This window comes from Nipponia nippon, unplaced genomic scaffold (genome assembly GCF_047370975.1).
Source record: "Nipponia nippon isolate SJK-2023a ecotype South Korea unplaced genomic scaffold, ASM4737097v1 scaffold_5, whole genome shotgun sequence".
Lineage (NCBI taxonomy): Eukaryota > Metazoa > Chordata > Aves > Pelecaniformes > Threskiornithidae > Nipponia > Nipponia nippon.
In genome coordinates, this window is record NW_028262369.1 from 70255453 (window position 1) to 70276935 (window position 21483).

General features: G+C 39.7%; 2 protein-coding genes and 1 long non-coding RNA gene across 14 annotated transcripts in view; 1 reads left to right on the forward strand and 2 right to left on the reverse strand.

The window, feature by feature from the left end:
- The window catches only part of TRAK2 (trafficking kinesin protein 2), a 28579-nt gene extending 23664 nt beyond the window's left edge, over positions 1 to 4915 (reverse strand). For 2 of the 7 annotated variants that reach the window (XM_087732783.1, XM_087732777.1), the window contains exon 1: positions 4794 to 4914. The gene's annotated coding sequence lies outside the window, so the exon portion shown is untranslated. The other 5 variants (XM_087732781.1, XM_087732782.1, XM_087732780.1 and 2 more) reach the window with 5 other exon arrangements.
- Positions 4916 to 5008: 93 nt separating this feature from the next.
- Positions 5009 to 14692, forward strand: STRADB (STE20 related adaptor beta). Of its 6 annotated transcripts, XM_087732825.1 has the most exons (14): positions 5009 to 5131; positions 5520 to 5657; positions 6109 to 6204; positions 7319 to 7376; positions 7720 to 7800; positions 8228 to 8327; positions 8970 to 9091; positions 9532 to 9640; positions 10152 to 10275; positions 10833 to 11004; positions 11401 to 11505; positions 11735 to 11964; positions 12538 to 12580; positions 13053 to 14692. In XM_087732825.1, exons 4-14 carry the CDS (start codon positions 7365 to 7367, stop codon positions 13203 to 13205), a joined length of 1251 nt encoding a protein of 416 aa, XP_087588951.1. In that variant the 5' UTR covers positions 5009 to 5131; positions 5520 to 5657; positions 6109 to 6204; positions 7319 to 7364; the 3' UTR covers positions 13206 to 14692. The 6 variants fall into 6 exon arrangements, with proteins under 6 accessions (XP_087588951.1, XP_087588952.1, XP_087588954.1 ...); XM_087732826.1 differs by lacking the exon at positions 5520 to 5657 and having other exon boundaries at positions 5013 to 5131; positions 6105 to 6204; XM_087732828.1 differs by lacking the exon at positions 5009 to 5131 and having other exon boundaries at positions 5165 to 5657; positions 13115 to 14692.
- On the reverse strand, positions 10282 to 21077 carry LOC148052311 (uncharacterized). The gene is made up of 3 exons (XR_015698936.1): positions 20913 to 21077; positions 14698 to 14779; positions 10282 to 10662 (listed from the first exon to the last, which is right to left on the reverse strand). It is a non-coding gene; the product is annotated as an uncharacterized LOC148052311 (long non-coding RNA).
- Between the last annotated feature and the right edge of the window lie 406 nt (positions 21078 to 21483).

The window sequence follows — 21483 nt, forward strand, 5'->3', positions numbered from 1 at the left end:
GTTCGAGTCTTTTACAAGTAGGTTAATTGAACATGGGAAAACCAAGGAGAATTCAAATATTGGAGAACAGCCTATATGCAGCAGTGATGCTCTCAGGAGGCTTTCTTCAAAGAAGGCTCAAGAGAAATGGAAATATCACACAACATTTTATATACATACATACATATCTACCTCAATCTGTGTATTTCTGTGCTCTCTAAATTAAATTTTACTCCATGACATGTGTTTCACATTTCAGCTATCATGTGGCTTGAAACAGCAAGCTAAAACCAGGAGTAACTATAGCACCCTTAAGAAAAAGACCTCCTGCAGAAGTGAGAACTAGTCCTAGGCCTTTTGCATCTGCCCCACAGAATCCAAGTTGCTCTGAGGTTTGCTAGATCATCTGTGCATGGACAATGGAAAAGAAACTCAAAAACAAAGGCAATGCTGGAGCCCATTCATACCAAGAAGTAGTTTAAGAAGTGTGGAAGGCTATCACTTATGACCCAAGCAACAATCTTATTGTTCACCAATGTCACAACAACACCTGACAAAACTCCCAATGAAAACTGTATAAAAATTGAAGCATATCCAACAAAAAAAAAAAAAGAAGGGCTGGAAAAACATGTTAAAAGCATTACAAGAAATACACATCAATTGTCTACTAAGTGGTAAGATGTCATACTGTATAGGTTAAAAAAAAGAAAAACTAAAAGAACTGGAACCACATATTCCATTAAACCACTGATATTTCAACGTATGATTTGACCTCAGTAGCAAAGAGATAAAAATGAGTTCTCCTGACCACATGACAAGAGATCGTATTAATTTTTCCGTCAATGAGTCAGAAGAGCTCAGCCAAGATTAACTTGCAAAAGCAATATTGAGTAAAGCCTTAGAAAAGTTGAAATGGCTATAAAATATTAAAAATTATTGTCTTATCTTTGTAATTACTGCTTTAAACAATTCAAGATAGATGCAATAAGACAGTTGTGCCATCTTATTTCAGAACATAATTCTGAACACATTCTACCACTAGAGAGCTCTAATTCAAATCTGAATTATCAGAAATGTGAGATGAGCTGCTTTCACAACTGGAAACCGCAGGCAAACAAATGTATATGTTAATTTCTGTGTGCATAAAAAGTTAAAAACATACCCCAAATACTGGCATCTATTTTGACAACATCCAAACTCAAACAGAAGTATCCTGTTATTCCTGCTGTTTTCCATTTGTTGAGAGCAGTTGACTCCTCACAAGCATTTGGAAAGACTAAACTAGATCTGCTCCTCTGTACAATTACAGGATGCAAGACATCAGGCCACAACTAACACAAACAAAATTTCAGCAACAAAGAAGATTCTAACTTGATTAAGACAGAAGGCATCATCCATTTTCCAAAAGGAAACCAACTGAATGAGTCAATTATTCTGGGATGCCGAATTTTACTGCTATGTAAATATGCAATTAAAAAAAAAAATTCTATCAAGTCATTAACACAGTACTATTTTCATTACTAAAACTGGAACGGTGTCAAGCCAGCTAATAACAATAAACATACTTTGCATTTCAAGGTTAATGAAACAGTTCTATTCTTATAGCAAACGTGACCGTGCTGAATTGCTGCCAAGACATTCCTGGGACTAGTGCTCAGAGGCAGAGGCCAAATCCTTCAACACTATATAGTATGAGATGAAGGACAAAGGACTGTATACTGAAGAAAAAAAAAAAAAAAAAAAATCTATGTGAACATGAACTTTGTCTATCAAAATGAATACTTGTTGTGTGCCTAACACCTGTTATTTTCAGCCATTGCTATCCCTACAGAAACCTACTTAGTGCTTCTGTTTCTCTCATGTAAGGAAAAAAAAAATCATTTAAAAGAGTATGCCAACACAATCCTAATAACAAGTGTAATAATCATAAACAAACCTGCAACAGACCTTCAACCATAAATAGTATGGTATAAGAAAGGAACTGTGAGAAAAAAAAACAAGAACAAAACCCCACGCACACATCTCCTGGATTATTTTTAATCTGGAGTGGAGGTAAGGCTTCAGAGGGGAAGCTGGAGAACATCTCTTAGAGGACGATGAATACCAAGGGGGTCATGAAGCTGGCCACAACAGTTCCTTCATCCTATTTATCCAGAGTTACGCCAAGCCAAATTTACATTTTCTCCTTGTCAGTCATTTGTAATAATCCATATTCTCCATAAGTGGCAAAACTACCTGGTAAGTGCATGTATATATGCTTTATGTATATGTATACATGTATACTGTTGAATACCACCAGTTGATAGTTAAGGTTTTTTTTTTTCAAGTCCTACATGCTTGGAGGTTGACTACATCACCCTTAGCACACAGTGTAAAAATAGCATATGCTTAATTGAAGTCTAACTTCATCTGAAACTATGAACGCTACCTACATGAAATACCCACATCAAGTTTTATTAATTCCTAATTCTCTTCCATAAACGCACAATTTTTTCAGAAGAAAAAAGTCTACCTGCAAGAAATAACGTATACACGTAGTAATGTTATGATCACAGGGGAACCAATCTCTTGTTTCAGAGAAAAAAAAAGAACTGTCATGAATTGAGTATTTGTTGGTTAGAGAGTACAAAAATGCGATACATGCTCTTGCAGCAAGTGCTGTGCTAATATTTCATTATAGAGGTTGTAGAGGCTTCTTTTAAAATTGAAGCTTGTTCCCTATAACGTATACTTGAAGTGAACTTCAATAGCATTTAAATTAACTGAAATCACTAATGCTTTCAGTTGATGCATAGCTGAATTCACCCAAGGAAGTGGTTTAAGTTACTTAATATATACCCCAGCCACTGCTCAGCATTTTAACAGTTAAAATTCTGTATTTATTAGAAGAAACCAGACTGATCTATAGGACTTAGTCACCAGAGTATCACTAGCAATCTAACTAGATAAAAGGATCTGTCATGTCTTTTGTAACTGTCTCTGTGAAAATCCTATTTGTATATCTTCTTGGAAAACTCATCAATGAATCACGTTTATCCTTCGTGAAAGGTACCACTCCTACTGCACAATATCGATCCCAACAAGCCCACTACTAGAGGCAAACCACCATTAGAAAAGTCTGTGATTTTCCAACACTCTATTCTTTTAAGTCACATTTTCAGATACTCATAACAGAAAACTGATACAGTTCTAGTAGATTACATCATCACCAGAGAGCTGACAAATTTCAGGTATTGGAAATCAATTTTTTTTTCAATTTAGCTTCAGTGTTAGAAGTGTAATTAAAAAGAAGTCTACCTATTTTTACTCAGAAATACATCTTTTGAAAGATAACAAGTATGGACCTGTTGGAGCGGGTCCAGAGGAGGGCCACAAAAACGATCAGAGGGATGGAACACCTCTCCTATGAGGAAAGGCTGAGACAGTTGGGGCTGTTCAGCCTGGAGAAGAGAAGGCTGTGGGGAGACCTTATTGCGGCCTTTCAGTACTTAAAGGGGACTTATAGGAAAGATGGAGACAAACTTTTTAGCAGGGCCTGTTGCGATAGGACAAGGGGTAATGGTTTTAAACTAAAAGAGGGTAGATTCACACTAGATATAAGGAAGAAATTTTTTACAATGAGGGTGGTGAAACAGTGGAACAGGTTGCCCAGAGAGGTGGTAGATGCCCCATCCTTGGAAACATTCAAGGTCAGGCTGGACGGGGCTCTGAGCAACCTGATCTAGTTGTAGATATCCCTGCCCATTGCAGGGGGGATGGACTAGATGGCCTTTAAAGGTGTCTTCCAACACAAAGCATTCTATGATTCTATGATCTGAAAGCAAACCTAAAATTGATTACGTTGCCTTGTAACATTGTGTGAAAAGTTATTTAATAGTATATTAAGCATTTGCATCAGACTCTCACAATCAGTCAACAATAACTCTAAAACATAACCAAAAAAAAGGCATGTATGCCACAGCCTACAGTTGAAGACTGCATTAAAAAAAAATAAAACACAAGGATGCAACTCCACATAGCACTTTTTCACTAGGATGGCTGATAGAATAAAAGACGTTTACTGACAGATACTCTTACTACAGTTTAATCAGCTGATGAGAATGTAACAATGTGAATAAAAAGTTGATATAGAAGCCAAAATCTCCTTGCCCTCAAATCCAGGCATAAGCAGGACCACAACTCAAGTGTCACCAAGCTTTGCCTTCTAAGAGCAGTGACATAACCTCGAAGGAGAGCCCATACAATTACGGGTACTTCTAACGCAGGAAGGAACTCTCGCACGCTGAAGGTCACACCAGCCGCCACGCCTGCAGTCACAGCCACCATGCACAGCCAGAGTCTGGCATCTGAATGCAATCCAAGCACATACATCGAACGGGTAAAGGTTAACATAATAGCTATCTACATTACCACCGTGAAAAGAGTTCTGTCAGCTGCAACACGAGAACGGAAGAGGAATTCTTTATTTGGCTGCCCTGCCCCGGAGGACAGCACCGCTTCCCCAGCGCCGCACGGCGGGCCGCGGGCCAGGACGCTGCCTCCCGCTCAGCCCGCCTCCTCCTACGCCAGCCGGCCGCATGGAAGCCGCCGCATGCCCACCGCGGCCCGCTGTACCTCAGCAGCCTGCGCCAGGCACAGCGGCTGCCCCCGAGAGCCCGGGTGGTGCCGCGCCTCGGCGGGGAACGGCCCCAAGGGAGAGGGGGAGGGAGGACGCGGCCCTGACGGGGTTAACGCGAGGGGGCAGCGAGGGGGAGCTCGCTAAAGTGCCCCCGAGGCGACAGAGCCACCCTGAATCAGCGCCGAGCGCCTCTTACCCGCCCCGCGCTGCCTCCGGCGCTCCTCCTCCCCGCCACCGCCCGAGGCCGACGGGCGACAGCCCCCGGCGCAAAAAAGCGGCGACTGAGGAAGGACCCCGCCGGCTTCCGCCCGGCTCCCGCCCCAGAACTACAGCCCCCGGCTCGCCGCGCGGCGCGGCCGCCCGCCAGCGCAAACGACGAGCCCCACAATGCGCCGGGCCGTCTGGTGCGGGCGGCCCCCGCCACCCCCTGCGGCTCGGCGGGGGCTGGGAGCGGGGCGGGGTTCCGGGCTAGCGGCTCGGCTCGGCTCGGCGGTCGCGCCGGCCCCTGACCCTGACCTCAGGCGGTGGCGGCGGGTAGGAGCGGGCGCTGCCTCGCTGCAGGGCTTCCCGGCCGCGGCGGGGACGCCGTGGCTCCGCGCCGGCCGCGCCCTCCGCCCCGCTGCGGGTGGAAGCCGGCCGGGCCGGGCCGGGCCGGGCCGGGCCGGGGAGGGGGGAGCGGCGCACGCCGAGCTCGGGAGGCGGCTGTGGGGAGCGGCGCCGGGGCCGCCGCGCTGGCAGGGGAGCAGCCCTGTCCCGGCCGCCGCGGGGGGCCGGAGGGAGGCGGGGGCGCCGTTAAACCGCCGCCTGGCGCGGGAGGCGGCAAGGTACGAGTTTACCGGAGCGAGTGAGGAGCAATCCCGGGAGAGCCATTTCCTCACGTTCCGTTACTCTTGCCACGGACCGATCACTTCACTCGCGACAGGCGATCGAGAGCTGCCTCAGTCCCTTCAAACACTGAAGCAGGAGCTGCAGCCCAGCGTCAGCAGAACCGGAGTAACGCGCGTTCGCGGTACCTGGGCTTTGGGCTCCCGAGCCTCCGCGGCCCCCGGCCCACAGGCACGTTCGTCCGTGTGTCTGTCTCCCCTGCATTGCTCGCTGCACCTGAAGCTTTGGCCAAGCTATGGTGAATGTGTCAGTTCAGCTGTGCAATACTGTCACTGTCCGCAGTACAGAAAAAAAGCCTGCGATAACAGAACGAAAAATGTGGAAACAGGGAAAAGGCTTATGTAGGGTCATAATCCAAAACCGTATTGAAAATGGAAGCAATGCTAAACTGCACAAGAAAAACAAAAATAAAAATTTTACAAATGTAATGTTATTTGAACAAATGCGGATCACAGACGTTTCTGTTGGCTGGCTATACCCCTTTGAACAAATTCTACCATGATTTGATTTTAGTGTATCATAGTTATTAAGACACTATTCTTCAGCTTAGCTTTTGTGGTTTCATATTCCGAGCAGCAGAATAAATTATCTTGTATAACGGAATGAGGTATCTTCTTTCCAGGTAGGAGAAGGATGCTGTAGCCGTTACAGTGCTGGCCAGTATGCTGAAGCACCTGCATTTTTTTTTCCTACTCTGCCACAGGCTTCCTCAGTGAACTTGGGTAAGTCAAGCCCTGATCCTTTGAAGGCACCGAATACCTACTAAGGATTTCCTTTTGTCTCCGTTTTTCATCTTTAATAAGGAATTACAGTATTTCTTCAAGCAGATTTTCAGGGTAAAAATATTAAGAATGAGGAGTGGCTTGGATATGTGGCAGTGGATGAGGTGGTGGGAGCTTGTTAGCTCTTCGAGAGTATTGCCTTGATTGAATAGCATAAATTTAAATGTGGGATATAATCAAGCTTAGCTCCTTGATAAACAAAATTATAAGTTTCTGATATAGTACTTCACCGTTTTAAAGTTAACTTTCAAGCAATAATTACGTATTAACATGGAACTTTGTCAGCCACCAAGTAGGATTCATCATGGTAGAAGACTTGCTTGTAGCTAAACTAAAGTTGCTAGTCCAACTCTATCCTTTCAGAAGCTTTGATACGTTTATTAGACATAGTCGTCTCTCCTCACTGCCTAAGCTTTCGAAGCATCAGACAGAAAGTAAGTCTGCTGGAGGACTTTCAGAGTGACTGATCTGCGAGGGAGTTTGAATGCTGATTCTGTAGCCTAAGTAAAGTGAAAATTATTGGAGTTGGTTCCTTTTTTTTTTTTTTTTAACTTAAGTCCTTTACAATAGTAGTATTTCCTCTTGTGAAATGTAAAGTGCAATTGCTTCTGGCTTGCTTTCTTTGTGAGCTAGTTCAGCTGCACACAGCTGAGCTGAGACTTGACTAGCACAGCTGTGCTCCTTTAAAACAACAGACAATTATTTTTTTTCCTACAAACTGCCAGGGATTCATGAATCTGGTCCTTTTTACTTTCTGCACTTATGCAGTTAACTTACAATTACATTGTTTGTTCAGAAGTGGTAATAAGGTCTCTAAACCCATGAATCAAGAAGGAAAACTTGAGTTGGAATGTATATTGCCTATCCTCAGTATGGAGTTTGAAATCCATATGCTGCTTAAAGGCTCAATAGAAGCAGGCTTTCCCAAAGCTGTAGTTTTGGGGGGGTTTGGGTGTGTGTTAACTAAGAGGAATGCCTCACAGTTGTGATTAAATAGACTTGTATTTATCACAGGTTTATGTACGATCTTCCATTGCTATTTTAATTTTTCTAGGATAAATGGGTGTATATGACTTTTTCCCTCGATCTAAAGCGGTTCCATGTCTTGTTTGGTAAGTTTGTATTTTAAAATCTTTGGCAGTTGTGCCTTGTTACCAAGTCATACCTTAACGTGAAACAGTTCTGGTGAAATGTCTTGCTTGAGGGGATTTCCATAGTGCTGAGATGTTTAAACTTCATTGTACTAACTATCAGTGAAGGAGACTGTTTAGTATGTCTTCTCTCTAGGTCTGCCATGTATGTGCTCTATGCTGTTTCTTAACCTCTTGCTTGACTGACTTGTAGCAGAAAACTTTCTGAACTCCTGCTTATAGGGGCTACTTTTGATGTTGTCCCACTGCCACATTTAATAAATTGCAGCAACTCCACTCACACTCACTTGTTTCTGTTCTGAAGGACTGTTCCTGTATTCTCCGTACACCAGTTGAACCAATCGGACCAGAAGAGCTATCTCAGAGCAGCGTCCATGAATGCCCGGTAAGAAGAAAACAGAAACATTAACTGGCAATGTTAAATACAAAGCTGGTACATATTAAAAATAATGTCATTAGGGGGTACTTCTTAAAATGTTAACAGCAAAAATAACCAGAGTAGTTCCACTTTGGAAGAAGACTATAGGTGACTAAGTGTTACTCTTAATCTTGTACCAGTTTAAAAATAAAACACACACACCCATGGAAAAAAAAAAACAACAAACCAAAACAACCAAAACCAAAACAAACCCAAACAAACAGTAGCTCATAAAACTAAGTGTTAGTGTAATGGTAAAAGCATCAGCTTGAATGCTTTGACTTGAATACTTGATCTTAGCATTCTAATTAATGATATTTCTGCGTTAATTTTAAACAGGTAAATGTTTACAAATTACATAGTAATTTTGAGAACTGTTTTTCCTCACTGTTAGGCTGATTCTGATCTAGCCTGGATTCCCCCATCTATAGGAAGGAATGAAATGGTATTTTGCTCTTCTAATGTCTCTCACTATGAACTCCAGCTGGAAATAGGTAACATAAGTGTACCTTAAAATATGTCTTGTTCCTGCAGATGCATGCTCTCAATAGGTTATTGCTAAGTGCAGTACATAATAAGTTTGGAAAATCTATTATCAGTTGACTCAACTATTTTTGTGTCTCCTTAGTTGAGAAAAAGTGCAGAACATTGCTCATGTTTCAGTAATCACTTATTTTAAGATATAAGACAAATCAACAATTACCTGAATTTTTTTCTTGATGTTTGTGCATATCAGTTTTATAAATCTGTGGTATGTGGACAATACAGCATTAAGTAACATCATGCCTTGTCACTTGGCTACCCGAGTTGATTGTCCTAAGGATGGCTGCCCCGAATCCTACTGTGCGTGCATATGTTTATGTGAATATGCATGCTCAAAGTGTTGTTCATTTAGATGTGCAATTGATACTGACAAATGTTTAAACATTTTTAGTTGTTCTAAAAATAGCAGAGCCGTGCTTTGACTAATTTGCTGGATATATTTTGCTGCAACTACTTAAGTTCTTGACATTCTTAAAGAAGAGGTCATGCTGCTATCAATTGCAGTTTTAGAACTGTAAAATTATCTCTAAATATGAAGGAAATTATGTGGTGGATTATTTTTCCAATGTTAAGGCAGCCACTTCTGGTTTCAGGAAGGAGGTTCAACAACTTAACTTCAGTCTACCTTGCACGGCATACACCTACAGGCATGCAAGTTGCCGTAAGGATCACAGACCTAGAAAACTGCTCTGAAGAGCATTTGAAAGCCTTACAGGTAAAGCAACAGTGAGGAATACATATGAGGTTACTAAACAGAGGTAGCCTTTGTATTGGGTCATTTCAGTCAAGTTTTTCCTTCAGAGGAGTAGAATATGAACACAAGGCATGTGTAAATTTGAGAGTTGCTTTCTGAAGAGAACAATTGACAAGTGTTTTAGAAATACTTGTGTAATTCTACAATTTCTTCTTTGAAACGTGTTCTGTACTCTGTATTGAACACCAAAACTTCAGACTATGAGCAAACTAGATTTACTTCAGCCAAATGCAATTATAGGCAAGTTATTTACATTTCTATTGCAGGCTATGCACATCACCTGCAACTTTGTATAAATTCACACAGGGAGCAGTTCTTTCTACTGATTACTGACCTAGTTAATCTTCTTAGTAAGACTGTTGTCTTGTGGTTAACACATCCACTTTCATTTAATTCCATAGAATGAGGTGGTTTTATCCCACTTTTTCCAGCACCCCAACGTAATGACGCTTTGGACAGTGTTTACAGCTGGTAGTTGGCTTTGGGTCATCTCCCCATTCATGGCCTATGGTAAGAACTGTTAAGTACAGTTTTGGAATTGGAAAAAGGGCTGATACAATTTGGATCACATGGTCCATGACAGGTTTTTCTTTAAGCATCTCCTGTCTTGTAGAAAGAGACAAACTTTCCCAAACCTTTTGTTTAGGGAAGTCTTCTATACATAATCTTCCTCCATAGTGAAGATTGATATTTGAACTGCATTAAATTGCCCTTAGTCCTACCACCCACCATGTGAGGAATGATAATTGGGAGCTGTATTTGACTTCATACAACTTTGAATTTTGCCAACAGAAAACTTACCTGGATTGAATACAGGTTTGGCATAGACTTTCAGTTAACAGAAGCATGACTTGAATGTGATCTTTGCCTGATGGATGCATCTATGTAACTGTTCTCGATGTACCATAGTCAATATAAAGATGAGAATGCTGCTCTTGATCAATGTATACAGTGAAGTAAGCATAGACAAGTAGTTTAACAAGACTTGTTAGGCTTAGCTAGTTTTATTTTTCACTTCCAGGTTCGGCTAGACACCTGCTGAAGACTTACTTTCCTGAAGGAATGAGTGAAGCTTTGATAGGGAACATTCTATTTGGTGCAATCAGAGGATTAAATTACATGCACCAGAACGGCTACATTCACAGGTAGGAGAATGTCAATAGGTAAGAATCAGATTACAGCATCCAGTTTACTAAGAATTTAGTTTCACTTCAAAACTCATTTTCAGCTTAAGTGTTGTCTCCTTCCTTTTTCTATATATCTTCTTATGTCAGACAGTGCAGAAACATTTTTAAAAATAATACAGCAGAACCAAGTTTGTAGAAGCTTAACAAGAATGGTATTTGTACATTATTTAAAGCCAATCGTTACAGGGATTACACAGCTGTCTGGCTTTGTCTCTTTGAAGCGGGAGAATTAGAGTTGTAGAAAGGGCTTCCTTACTTTACACCCTTTGCAGGGAAGGAGGGCTGTTCTCCAGTTTCTGTTTCTGGCAGTTTTTTCTTGCTGATCATCTCTCCTCTCTCTTGGCGCTGTATTAAAAAGACAACTCAAACTGAGTGAAGAACTTCCATTAAAATAATCTGCTAAATAGAACGGCATGCTAACATCTTATTATAAGTTAATGAAATATGAAAGCCTTTCTACTCTAGTAGTGCTTTAAGTAATTCTTATAACTAAAATTTACCACTTTATGTTACAGGAATATTAAAGCTAGCCACATTCTGATTTCAGGGGATGGGCTGGTTTCTCTCTCTGGCTTAAACAACCTCTACAGTTTAGTCAACAATGGACAAAAGTCAAAGGTGGTATATGATTTCCCCCAATTTAGTACATCTGTGCTTCCTTGGCTGAGTCCTGAACTACTGAGACAGGTTAGTATAAATTATACCTCAGTTACTGGAAGTACTCGACTTCTAACTTCAGTCTGCTTGTAGAAGAGCAATGGAAGCTGTTGAACTGCAACTTTTTAAAAGACACAGATGTACTGAATTTGTAATTCTCCTAAAGAGAACTGGTTTTAAGCTGTTGCTAAGGTGGTGCTGTACTCTAAGTCTCTTTACCTGACCTTCCTGGAAACTACTGCAGATCCTAAAACTTGTCTTCAGTAAAACCATCAGATTTCTGAACAAAGCCTGAGGCTGCACAATTTAATTGCCTCAATCCTGTGTAGATTACAGGGTATTAGAATCCTGTCATGGAACAGACACTTGTATTTTTGTTGGCCACTGCTCAGTGGCATCAGTGATCCAGTTTTCTTTCTCTCACAGGATTTGTCTGGGTATAACATGAAGTCTGACATTTACAGTGTGGGAATTACAGCATGTGAATTAGCCAATGGACATGTTCCTTTTCAAGATATGCCTCGCACTCAGGTATGATGCTAAACTCTATTTCTACTTCAGAACACTCTGAGCTTTTTTTTTTTGTTTTACTCAGAGAAACCAATGCTATTACTGTTGAAATGGTGGCTGCTTTTTGTTATTTCAAATATGCATGCTTCTTTCTACATCAAATAATCCTTCCATTCCTGGAGTTTCACAGCTTAGCCTGAATAGGTCTGGATAGCTGTTGGACTCTTATACTGCTATTCCTTTCTACTAGATGCTGCTGCAAAAGCTGAAGGGTCCCACATATTATCCTTGGGATATAAATACCTTTCCCCGTGGGGAATCCAGGATGAAGAATTCCCGATCAGGTGTTGATTCTGGAATTGGTGAGAGCATGACACGCACAATGACCAGCGAAAAACTACAAATTCCCTTTTCCAAAACGTTTTCACCTGCTTTCCACAACTTGGTAGAACTTTGCTTGCAACAGGACCCTGAGAAAAGGTAACTGTCTAGTGAAAACTATTTTTCTGTCACTTCAATCTAAGACCAAGTATAGCCCATAATTTAGGATACAGTAATTACTTGAATACTGTTAAAGTCAGAATTTCAGACCAGAAGTACTATGCAAAACACTACACTTACCTTTGGTTTTGTAATTTATCTTGTCTGATAAAGGAACCATGCTTTTAAAGTCGTTTGACCCCTGAATTTCTTGTAATATGAAGGTACTTTGTAACAAGTAAAATTAATTTTTAAACATGCACTTTGTCCAAGAAAAAAAACCCAGAAATCTGAAGTATATGCTTTCAGTACTATGTCTCTTCTGAATAAGGCATTAAATTCCTTGTTAAACAGAAAAGTGAAAAAGCCTTTAAAAACAGATTTCTTTGGTCGTGCCTTCACTACAAATTGAGTCATACAGTGTAGGAATTCTGTGCTGCTTTTCTCATGCTTCACATTTGTCCTGTGAATGAAAAACCACAGGCCTTAAACTGATTTGTCAGTCTGGCCCATTTTCCAAAAGCAGTATTTTACTTTCCAAAACATAATTATATTGTTCATTTTATGATCCAGGCCATCAGCAAGCAGTTTGCTTTCGCATACGTTCTTCAAACAGGTAAGTTTACTACATTTTGTTAAATGACACAGCTATAACCTAAGCCACAAAATTTTAGAGTTGGATTACAAAATAATTAAGTTAGCTAGATATAAAAAATATCCTGTAACAGCATATCTGTTTCAGACTACTTTTTTTTTTTTTTTAATAAAATGGTACTGAGTATAGGAAGCGTAAGAGTAATCCACTTCCCCTTTGCTAAAGTTGGTTTAACTTAACTAAAGTCAGCCTAACTAATAAGAATAATGGTTAATATTCTTAATTTAAAGCAGAATGGCATAGCTAATGTAATTAGTCTTGAAAGACTAATTCAACTTACTCGAGAGTGAGGAAAGCTAAACCCTCATCCTGTTATTTTCAATATTGTAACATGGAAGAACATGGCTCTGATTTCACATGCTTTTAATGAAGTCAGATGCAAGGTTATATAGACTTTTATGTGCAGCCCTGTTTTAACTTTTCTTCTTTCTAGATAAAAGAACAAACACAGAATTCACTACTGTCTCTATTACCACCTCCTATTCAAAATAACAGATCAGAGTTCTTGGCACTGCCCTCAACAGCAGTTGGGACTGAACTTGGACATGTTACTGCAAATCAAGATGATACAGACTGGGAATTCTAAATAAATACCAAACAATCATACCTCTCCTGTGCTTCAAAGAAGGAAAATGTGATTTGTATTTGCTGCTTTAGTTTGTATGGTTAAAATACAATTAGACAAGGTATTACTTGAAAATGCCATTGAAGTGGCCATCTTTCGTTAACTACTTCCTATGTTGGCATCATGAAGTGCAGTGTGCCTCACTTTCTGACCGTAAGGAAGACTGTATATAAAGAATGGCTGAATGCTTATCTCCCTATTTCAAAATATTTCTTAACAAGAGAGTTCCTGCTGTAATGTTACTCTATACTGTGTTTTCAGCAGTCCACGTGCCTTTCTGAATTCAGGCTTGGGTTTTGTCTATGACCTTACTTACACAATCTATTTGTCTTTTCCTTATCACCCAAATTATTTTAGTAAGAAGAAATCCTCCATTTCCAAGTCTAAATTTGAAACTGCACAAATTAGTTGCTTATGCAAATAAATGTTTCTCTTTTCACACATCCCGAAAGGCATTCTTCTCACTTGACGTGCTGTCATACTTGCCAAAAGTTAGCTATGCATCATTTTTCATGCAGTTTTAATACTGCATGTATCCCAAAGAAGTTCAGCTACTTGAAAATAGGACTCATGCTTTTGCATTTGTCTACATTCTTAGTACAAATTTGTGCTTTTGCATCTCCATTCATTGTTGTGTCATTTTAGCAATTAATCTGAGAACCTCTTACTATGCAAAGTTAAGTCTCAAGTTATAACAGGTACGGGTTAATTTTGAAGAATCGTATTAAATAATCTAAAGTTACTGTACACATTTTTTTTTATGCTCTATTCCTGTTCACCACCAGAACTTACCAGAACCTTACACTGTTTTCTTAAAAAAACAGGCAACATGCATTAAGCTTCACTGGCACTGCTGCTGACACACAAGCCTCTTCTGCAAGCCACAGTTAAATTCACATGGATAGGTTCAGCCATAACAAGAACCTAATAAACCCCCCTGGGATCCTAGTGAATTTATCTGTTCAAAGTCAGGTGAAAAACTGCCTTTCTTCTCCCTACAATTCAGTACATTCTCATCTCTCATACCATAACAGGCAACTCAAGCTGAAAAAAAGCAGCTTCTTTTTTAAAAAAAAAGCTGCATATTCTCATTGTGTTTTCGCAAAAGTTGTGTCCCAAAGCCACTAGTAGTTTACTGATCAAATTTTTACTTTATTGAATGGATATATTTTAAATTTTCACCATAAACAACATTCCACATTAAGTCTTTGTCTTCCATAGCTGAGCTGGTCTGCAGCCAACCTTGAGAATACTACTTTGCCAGCAGCTTCACTACAAAGCCTTGAAGACCACATGACCAAAATGCAAGCCTGACAGAGACATAAAATTCTAAATGACCACATTAAAGTATTAACAAAAAAAGTTAATTCTACTTGTTATGCTGTGAAGAGAGCTCTATATTTCAAAACCTAATATGTGAAACTTAAGATTAAAAACCTTTCAATAAACTTACGCTGTCTGTCTCCATTTATTTCTGTAATTCTTGTACTTCTGTTTTCATTGTAGTCCAGTCATACCAACACAGCCTCTTGTTACTGCAGGAAAGAAGTTTCATATTTATGTCAGTCATTAGGTGAGAAAATAGTTGTTAAAACTAGAAAATTACTCTGATTATAAAAATATTAAGAAATTAATTATGCACTTTTAGAGAAGATACTATTTTCACGTGAACCCCATGTTCTTAATTCTTAACCACTACAAATTTTGACTTTTCAAGTCAAATACATTATATAGCATCTACAAGTAGCTTTTGACTAACAGTACATGTAAAAACCAAGTCAAATAAATGAGAACACATATGAAGTTGTACATATTTTAATTACAGACCTCTGAATAAACATTAATACTCTCTAAAAAAAAAACACCTGCAGAAATTTCAGGCAGCTTAGCTACTAGTATTTGCAAGCTCCTCTTGAAACAACAGGGCCGTGCACTCTATAAAAATGAACTTGGATACTAATCACAAAGTCAGTATAAATTGATTTAAACAAGCATGTGTTCCAGTGGAGTTGCTTTGCTGCAGTCTCTCTGTGGAAAAAAATAAAATTACTTATTTGTAAACACTGGTCCAGCTTCTGCACTGACATAACTTTTAAGAAGAAAATGAAATATAGTTTTGTAAGTTAAAAAGCTCACAAGTTTTACTGTTAGAACTATTGCTTTTCAACAGCTACAGTATTTTCAAACAAAAGCAATTAAGAGGCACTGTGCCTTCTAGTAATTCTTAAAATAACCAGAAATACTTGAAATTAGCCCTTGGATTATGTCTGGTGAAAGGTTTGCTGCAGTTTTGCTCATTAACTGTCATACTTTCTATTAAGGAATAATGCAAAATAAGAAATATCAGTTAAGAAAGAAGTGTATAATCATCATATTGTTAAGGAGGTTTCAGCTACCTGTCACTGAAAAGAAGTTCTTGGAAACTACTACTGAAAATCAAGTTTTTGCGTACAGTTAGTGTTTTCAAAATCTGAGATTCATCCTCTGTATTGTTAAGATTCAAGTTGCAGAGACTTTCTATTCCAAGCTGACACAGTTCTAAGCAGAATCATTTTTATTTTCTTTTTTGGAGCACTTGTTTACTCACTTTTACTCATACCAATCATGTGTTATCAGTATATGAACTAGAACGGAACTTGGACTTGAAATTTTCAAGTATTTTACATTTAGGCTCAATGTGAGGTATTTTCAAAAATTTTAACACTTTTATACATTTGCAAAATTTCATGGCCACTGAAACAAATCTATAGCTTGGTTACTTTTGCAGTACTTGTGAAAAACAACACAAGTTATTTTTGCTGCCACCTTTCTTTGTGCTAGCATTTAACACTACATAAAATAATGAAATACCTGTAACAATAAAAAACTTATGTTAATTAACATTATCCTGGATATATGCTCAATGCTGTTGAGTTTCTTACTGTCTTGGTCTGATACCACAGCAGTGTGTGAATGGCTGAATGGATCAACACAGGAAGAAGTGTGATTTACTCAGCCTCTGCTATATGCTATATATACTCTGCTTGATCTGCTATATATACTCTGCTTGATCTGCTATATGAACTACTCACTTTAAAGAGTCTCAATGCAATAAATATCCATTGAAGAGAGACCAATTTCTTCCACTTGATGCTATTAAGGAACAAAAGTAAATATTTAAAAAAAAGATTATTGAGTTCTACCTTGCCTCTCTCTCTTTTCCCCACCCCCTCCTTCTGAAGTGCTATGAAAGCAGTTTCTAGCCTAGAGGATGGGTGAAATAATGGGAAAGCATTTGAAAACCATTGTTCTGAATGTCTCTGACACGAGGCAGATAGATAGATAGATAGATAGATACCTAAGTAGGTGACGTACATACCCTGTCTTTAATGCTAGTAAGCAGCTTTGCTAAAGTATATTAGGTTGTCTAATAAACCTCTAAAAACAAGTAAGCTAGCTGTAATGACCTGTCTTGATGATGCTCATCCCTATCCTGTATGAATGAAGAAAAAAAACTACTAAAATTGAGAGATACTACACAACACATGCAGTGAGACAGACCTCAAAAGACTATCAGTAAGGACCATACTATGAAAGAAAGCTATTTGATGTAACAGACCACTAAAGACTTAAGGATTTAAAAAAGAAAGCACTGAAAAATTGAGGTGGTCTACTAACAAGAAGCTAGCAGAATAACATTTGGTATTTAACATAATTAAACCTATCCAGAAACTTGAGTTAGGATGAAGGAAAGACTATTAGGTTTAAACAGGTTCCTGTGGAAACCTCCACCATTCCCAAATGAAAACAACAGATTCTACTCCATAAATGAGTTACATAAATGTATGTTACTTATCTGAAAGTCCCATGAAGTTCCTGAAAAATGCCCCCAAAAAAGCCCATAGGAAATTAGCTGCAATTGAGTGGTGGTTTTATTTTTAGGTACGATTACAGAATACACCATTACTACTGGATTTACCCACAAATCCAGACTCATGGAATATATATTTGCCCTCTCATGAAATCCACCTGCAACAGAGGAGACCACTAATACAAGCTGAAATCTTGCCTAACAGTCTTAACAGGGCTTTCAAAGTTGAAGTTAGGGCAAAACAAATTGACACACAAGTAATAAGTAAAGGAATATTACATCAAAAATTCCTAGGAAAGAACTCTGAACCTTCAGAGTCGCTGCTTTTGCTCACTGTAGCTATAATACTGTAGTTAATGTTGATTAACCACATTAGAAAACATCCACTTGAAACAAACTCAATTTTTTTAAATACTACAGATTTTTTTCCTTTCCCACACTTTCACATTTCTGAAATACAAGATATTTTTGTTATTCTGCTAGCAGAAACACATTTTCCATCAAGGTCATTTTTTTCTTGCAATGGTCTGGTCTCTTTGCCTAATCCACTAGCCTACCACATCAATTAGTTACAATTCTAATTAAGATATTGCACAGTGTGCAACACCTTATGTTGTAAATGACCAAAGCCAGAAAAACACCTGTTACTGAATCCAAAGGTCCACTGCAATATGAAAACACATTTAATCTTGGTTAACAAATTACTTAAAGTGAAAGATGCAATAAAGATATTGCAATATGATGATGATGATGATCATTACTTTTTTTTTTTTTTTTTAATCACAACCTGGGAACATTATCTTCCCAGGTGAGATTCCATGTAAGATTTTCCTTGCCCTCTCACTTTTCTTTGGAATGGCATTCTGGATTCACTTGTCATTTTGGGGTGTCACAATTTCCAGTAATAAATCTTGGAGACTTTCACAAAATTCACCCTTTTTTAGGATTGATTTCCATTTGTTCTGCTTGAATGTTTTGATTCTCAAACTTCAAGCTGGTAGTTTGATTCTCAAACTTTACTAATAGAGGAATCCAGCAATGCAATGTAAGAATTTACAGACTGTACTCTGGAGGTCTCTTTAGGGGACCTACAAATATGTGGAATCAGTATGGTGTCTTGCAGAATACAGTGGCTGACTCATTCTCCTGGAACTCCACCTAAATCACGTAGAGCAGTCTCTGTTGCTTTTGCAAGATTCTGATATATATCCACGTTTTTATCATTATCTTCTTTGCTTGCATAATTCTGAAGGATGTTAAGCTACTTTGATCCTTGAAAAATTTTTAAAGGATGGCAGACAACATCAAAGAGATTACATTTTTTAATGATTTTTATCAATAAAAAATAATATTCAGACTTCACATTCAGTGAGAATGTATGTATGCCCAAACAGATTGGCTCTAAAATACTTTAGACCTATTGTCCTCTGTCTGTCCCCTTCTTGATGTATCTCATAACTTAGTAATCAATCAATCAGGTTTATTCTATTATTATTAGTTGTAATAAAATGTAATGTACTAGCACACAATAAGGATAGGAAATACATCATCAGCAGATTTTGCAGGATTCCTGTGAAGCCATTAGAATATTTATAACGGCTACACACTTACAAGAAGAGGAACAAGTTAGCACATTTTGTTCGAGGATCTCAGTCACCACTGCTCATGACTTTAGCAACTCTTATCCACTTAATTCAACCTGCCTCTGGAATGCAAAGGGAAGACGAACAATTCTAACATGATAGTTTAGAGCAGAAAGCAAACAGTGTCAAATGGGATGAAAATTATAGGGAAAATCTACAGGAGCATCAACTCCACATTTTGTCCTGAACAAGACTGATAACTCATCCCTTCAAAAGTGTAATCTATGATGCTTACAATGAGGAGGGGGGAAAAAAGGCTAATTGCACCAGCCGTGTGGAAGCAGTATTTGAATCAAGAAAAAAAATGCAAACTATGGTTAGCAGCAACACCTAAGCAGCAGTAACAGTCATGAAATGAACAACTGAAAGAAGCACTCACAATTCAAGTGACATGGTGTAGTCCAAAAAACCTTAGGCATGTTTTCAGACAAGTTCATCTTTGCTAGTGGAATTTCCTGATACACATAATAAGAATACTGTAAGCAGAAAGCAAGGAACAGAGGGATTCCTGGCAGGATGCATAGTTTTTCCTCTGTTTTGTCAAAATTTACTCTACATGACATATGGGTCAAGAGTATCAATGCTGAGCTTATCTACCACAGTTTATTTAAAAAGTTTGTCTATTCTACATTCTGACATCAATCATCTTTCTAGTTCTTACACATTTGATGTGGTCAATTAAAAGAAAAATATTCTTACAGGCAGATTTCCTTTTGCCTGTTTGAAATCTGGAAAGCCACTTCTGGATGAGTTTTCCTTAAATACTTTCGTAGTTTGAGGTAGCTGTTGTTCTGCAATAGCTGATGGAGCCATCACAGAGTTGTTGAATGATTTATTTGGCTTGCTGTCATGCTCTTTTTCCTGCTCTGCTTTCTGCTTCAAGTTTTCCTTATTATGGGAGAACATAGATGATTTTGAATCCTTGGACCCCACAGCATGGTATGTTGAAAGAGCTGGTTCAGCATACTTTCCATGTTTTTTGTTTACAACATCACTAGATTTCCTCAAACTAGTTTGTTTTTCCTTCTTAAATAGTGTACTTGTTAATATTTGACCCAGATGTTGGTGGCATGGCATGGTACATTTCTTAGGAGCCTTACTACATCACTTGTCTTTTGAATTCCAGTCAGGACTTCTTGACTTTTCTTTTTCCTCATACTTGGCTTGTAAAAAGACACATTTTGGACAATTTGCTGGAAAGGAGAGCCGTGGCCTACAAGGGTATTCTGCTTGAATAATAGCATCACAAGCATTTAAAATGGAAGAAGAATTTATTGTTTCAGATATTTCTTCTTGCTCTTTTATCATGAGACTTTTGTTTAACAATTTCAAAATCTTTTATTGACTGTGCTATTTCTTTTTTTGCCCTTTCTTTTTTCAAAAGTGGTTGTTGGTTGTTTTGTGGGGTTTTGTTTTGGTTTGGTTTTGTGGTTTTTGGTTTGGATTTTTTTGTTTCTTTGTTGGGGTGAGGTTGGTTGGTTTGTTTTTCCCCAAAAGTACATTAAACTGTTTTTCACTGCGTAAGTTAACTACTACATCTACCTATTTATTTCCACTATTGTGGAAATTCATCCACAAGATGATCTTGCTTTTTTTTCTTGCCTCTGTATCATCTACCTGAGGCCTGCCTGTATCAACCTGAAAAGCCATGCTCTCTTCCATTTTATTGAATACAGTATAGGAAATCAGTACAGGAAACTGCCTTTGCTAGGGAGGACTCTAAATTTTTTTAAGTTTGAAGACAAGATTATATAAATTTAAAATACAGAACTAAAGCAGTTTTGTTGGTGTGTAAGAACATATGGGAATTTTTTCTTTTTGACTGGGTTTCCTGTTTCAATTGCAGCTCCTACACAGGCATGCACTGGCTGCCACTACCAAATAAAGGGGGATGGAATAAGCAGAGCTCTGTTCCCATTAAGAAGTCTTCTCATCCCCATACAAGGCAGGGATGGAAACTGGTCTACTAAGCAGGCAGGCTTCCCTCCTTGCTTCCCTTCTACAGGCACACCAGCCTGCAATGATACCCAGTAAAAGGAGATAGAAATACCGTGCCCAGGCACAGCGGTGCAGGATAAAACTGCTCCCTTCCCCCGACTCCCTTGCGGCCGTGGGGGCTGACGGGCCCAGCCCGCCCATCGCCCGGCTCCTCCTCTCCCGCGGCCCCGCCCGCACCTCGAAGGCCAGCGTGCCGCCTTCTGCTCGCCGCCATCCTGCTTGAGGTCGAAGGACTGCAGCGACGGCTCCCCGGCGCGCAGGCGGGAAAAGGCGGCGAGCAGCGGGGCTCGGAGGGGCCCGGGCGGCGCCGCCGCCTCCTTCAGGCCCAGCCCGACATGGCGGCCCCGCCACCGCCCCCTCACAGCCCTGACGCGCTCCGCGCGCGGGGCGCCTCCTGCCGGCGCGGCGCGAGGGGCCGGCGGGCAACGGCTCCGGGCTGAGGTGGAGTGGGGGGTACGAAATGGTGAGGCTTGATCGGTAAATAAATGGAGCGGGGAGGGGACGACGACACACAACTTGTCCCCGACGGGGGGAGGATGAGGGAAAAAACACCCCCAAAAGCCGCTGTCTGAGAAGCAGCAGCCGGCGGGTTTCATGCGGCAGGGCAACGGGCCTCGCCCAGCTGGGAGCTCTCCTCCCTGCCCTCCCTGAAGAGAGCAAGCAACCCCGGGGGGGCACAAAACATTAACACCCAGGAAGAAAAGAGACTTTCTCTGAGTGTCTGTGGACGTACAGATCAATTTAAAGT

Bases quoted from the DNA above. Each gene is read 5' to 3' on its own strand.
- STRADB (XM_087732825.1), top strand. The intron at 7,801-8,227 runs GTAAGAAGAAAA...CCTCACTGTTAG, and splicing joins GCAGCGTCCATGAATGCCCG to GCTGATTCTGATCTAGCCTG. The intron at 11,965-12,537 runs GTAACTGTCTAG...TTTATGATCCAG, and splicing joins CAACAGGACCCTGAGAAAAG to GCCATCAGCAAGCAGTTTGC.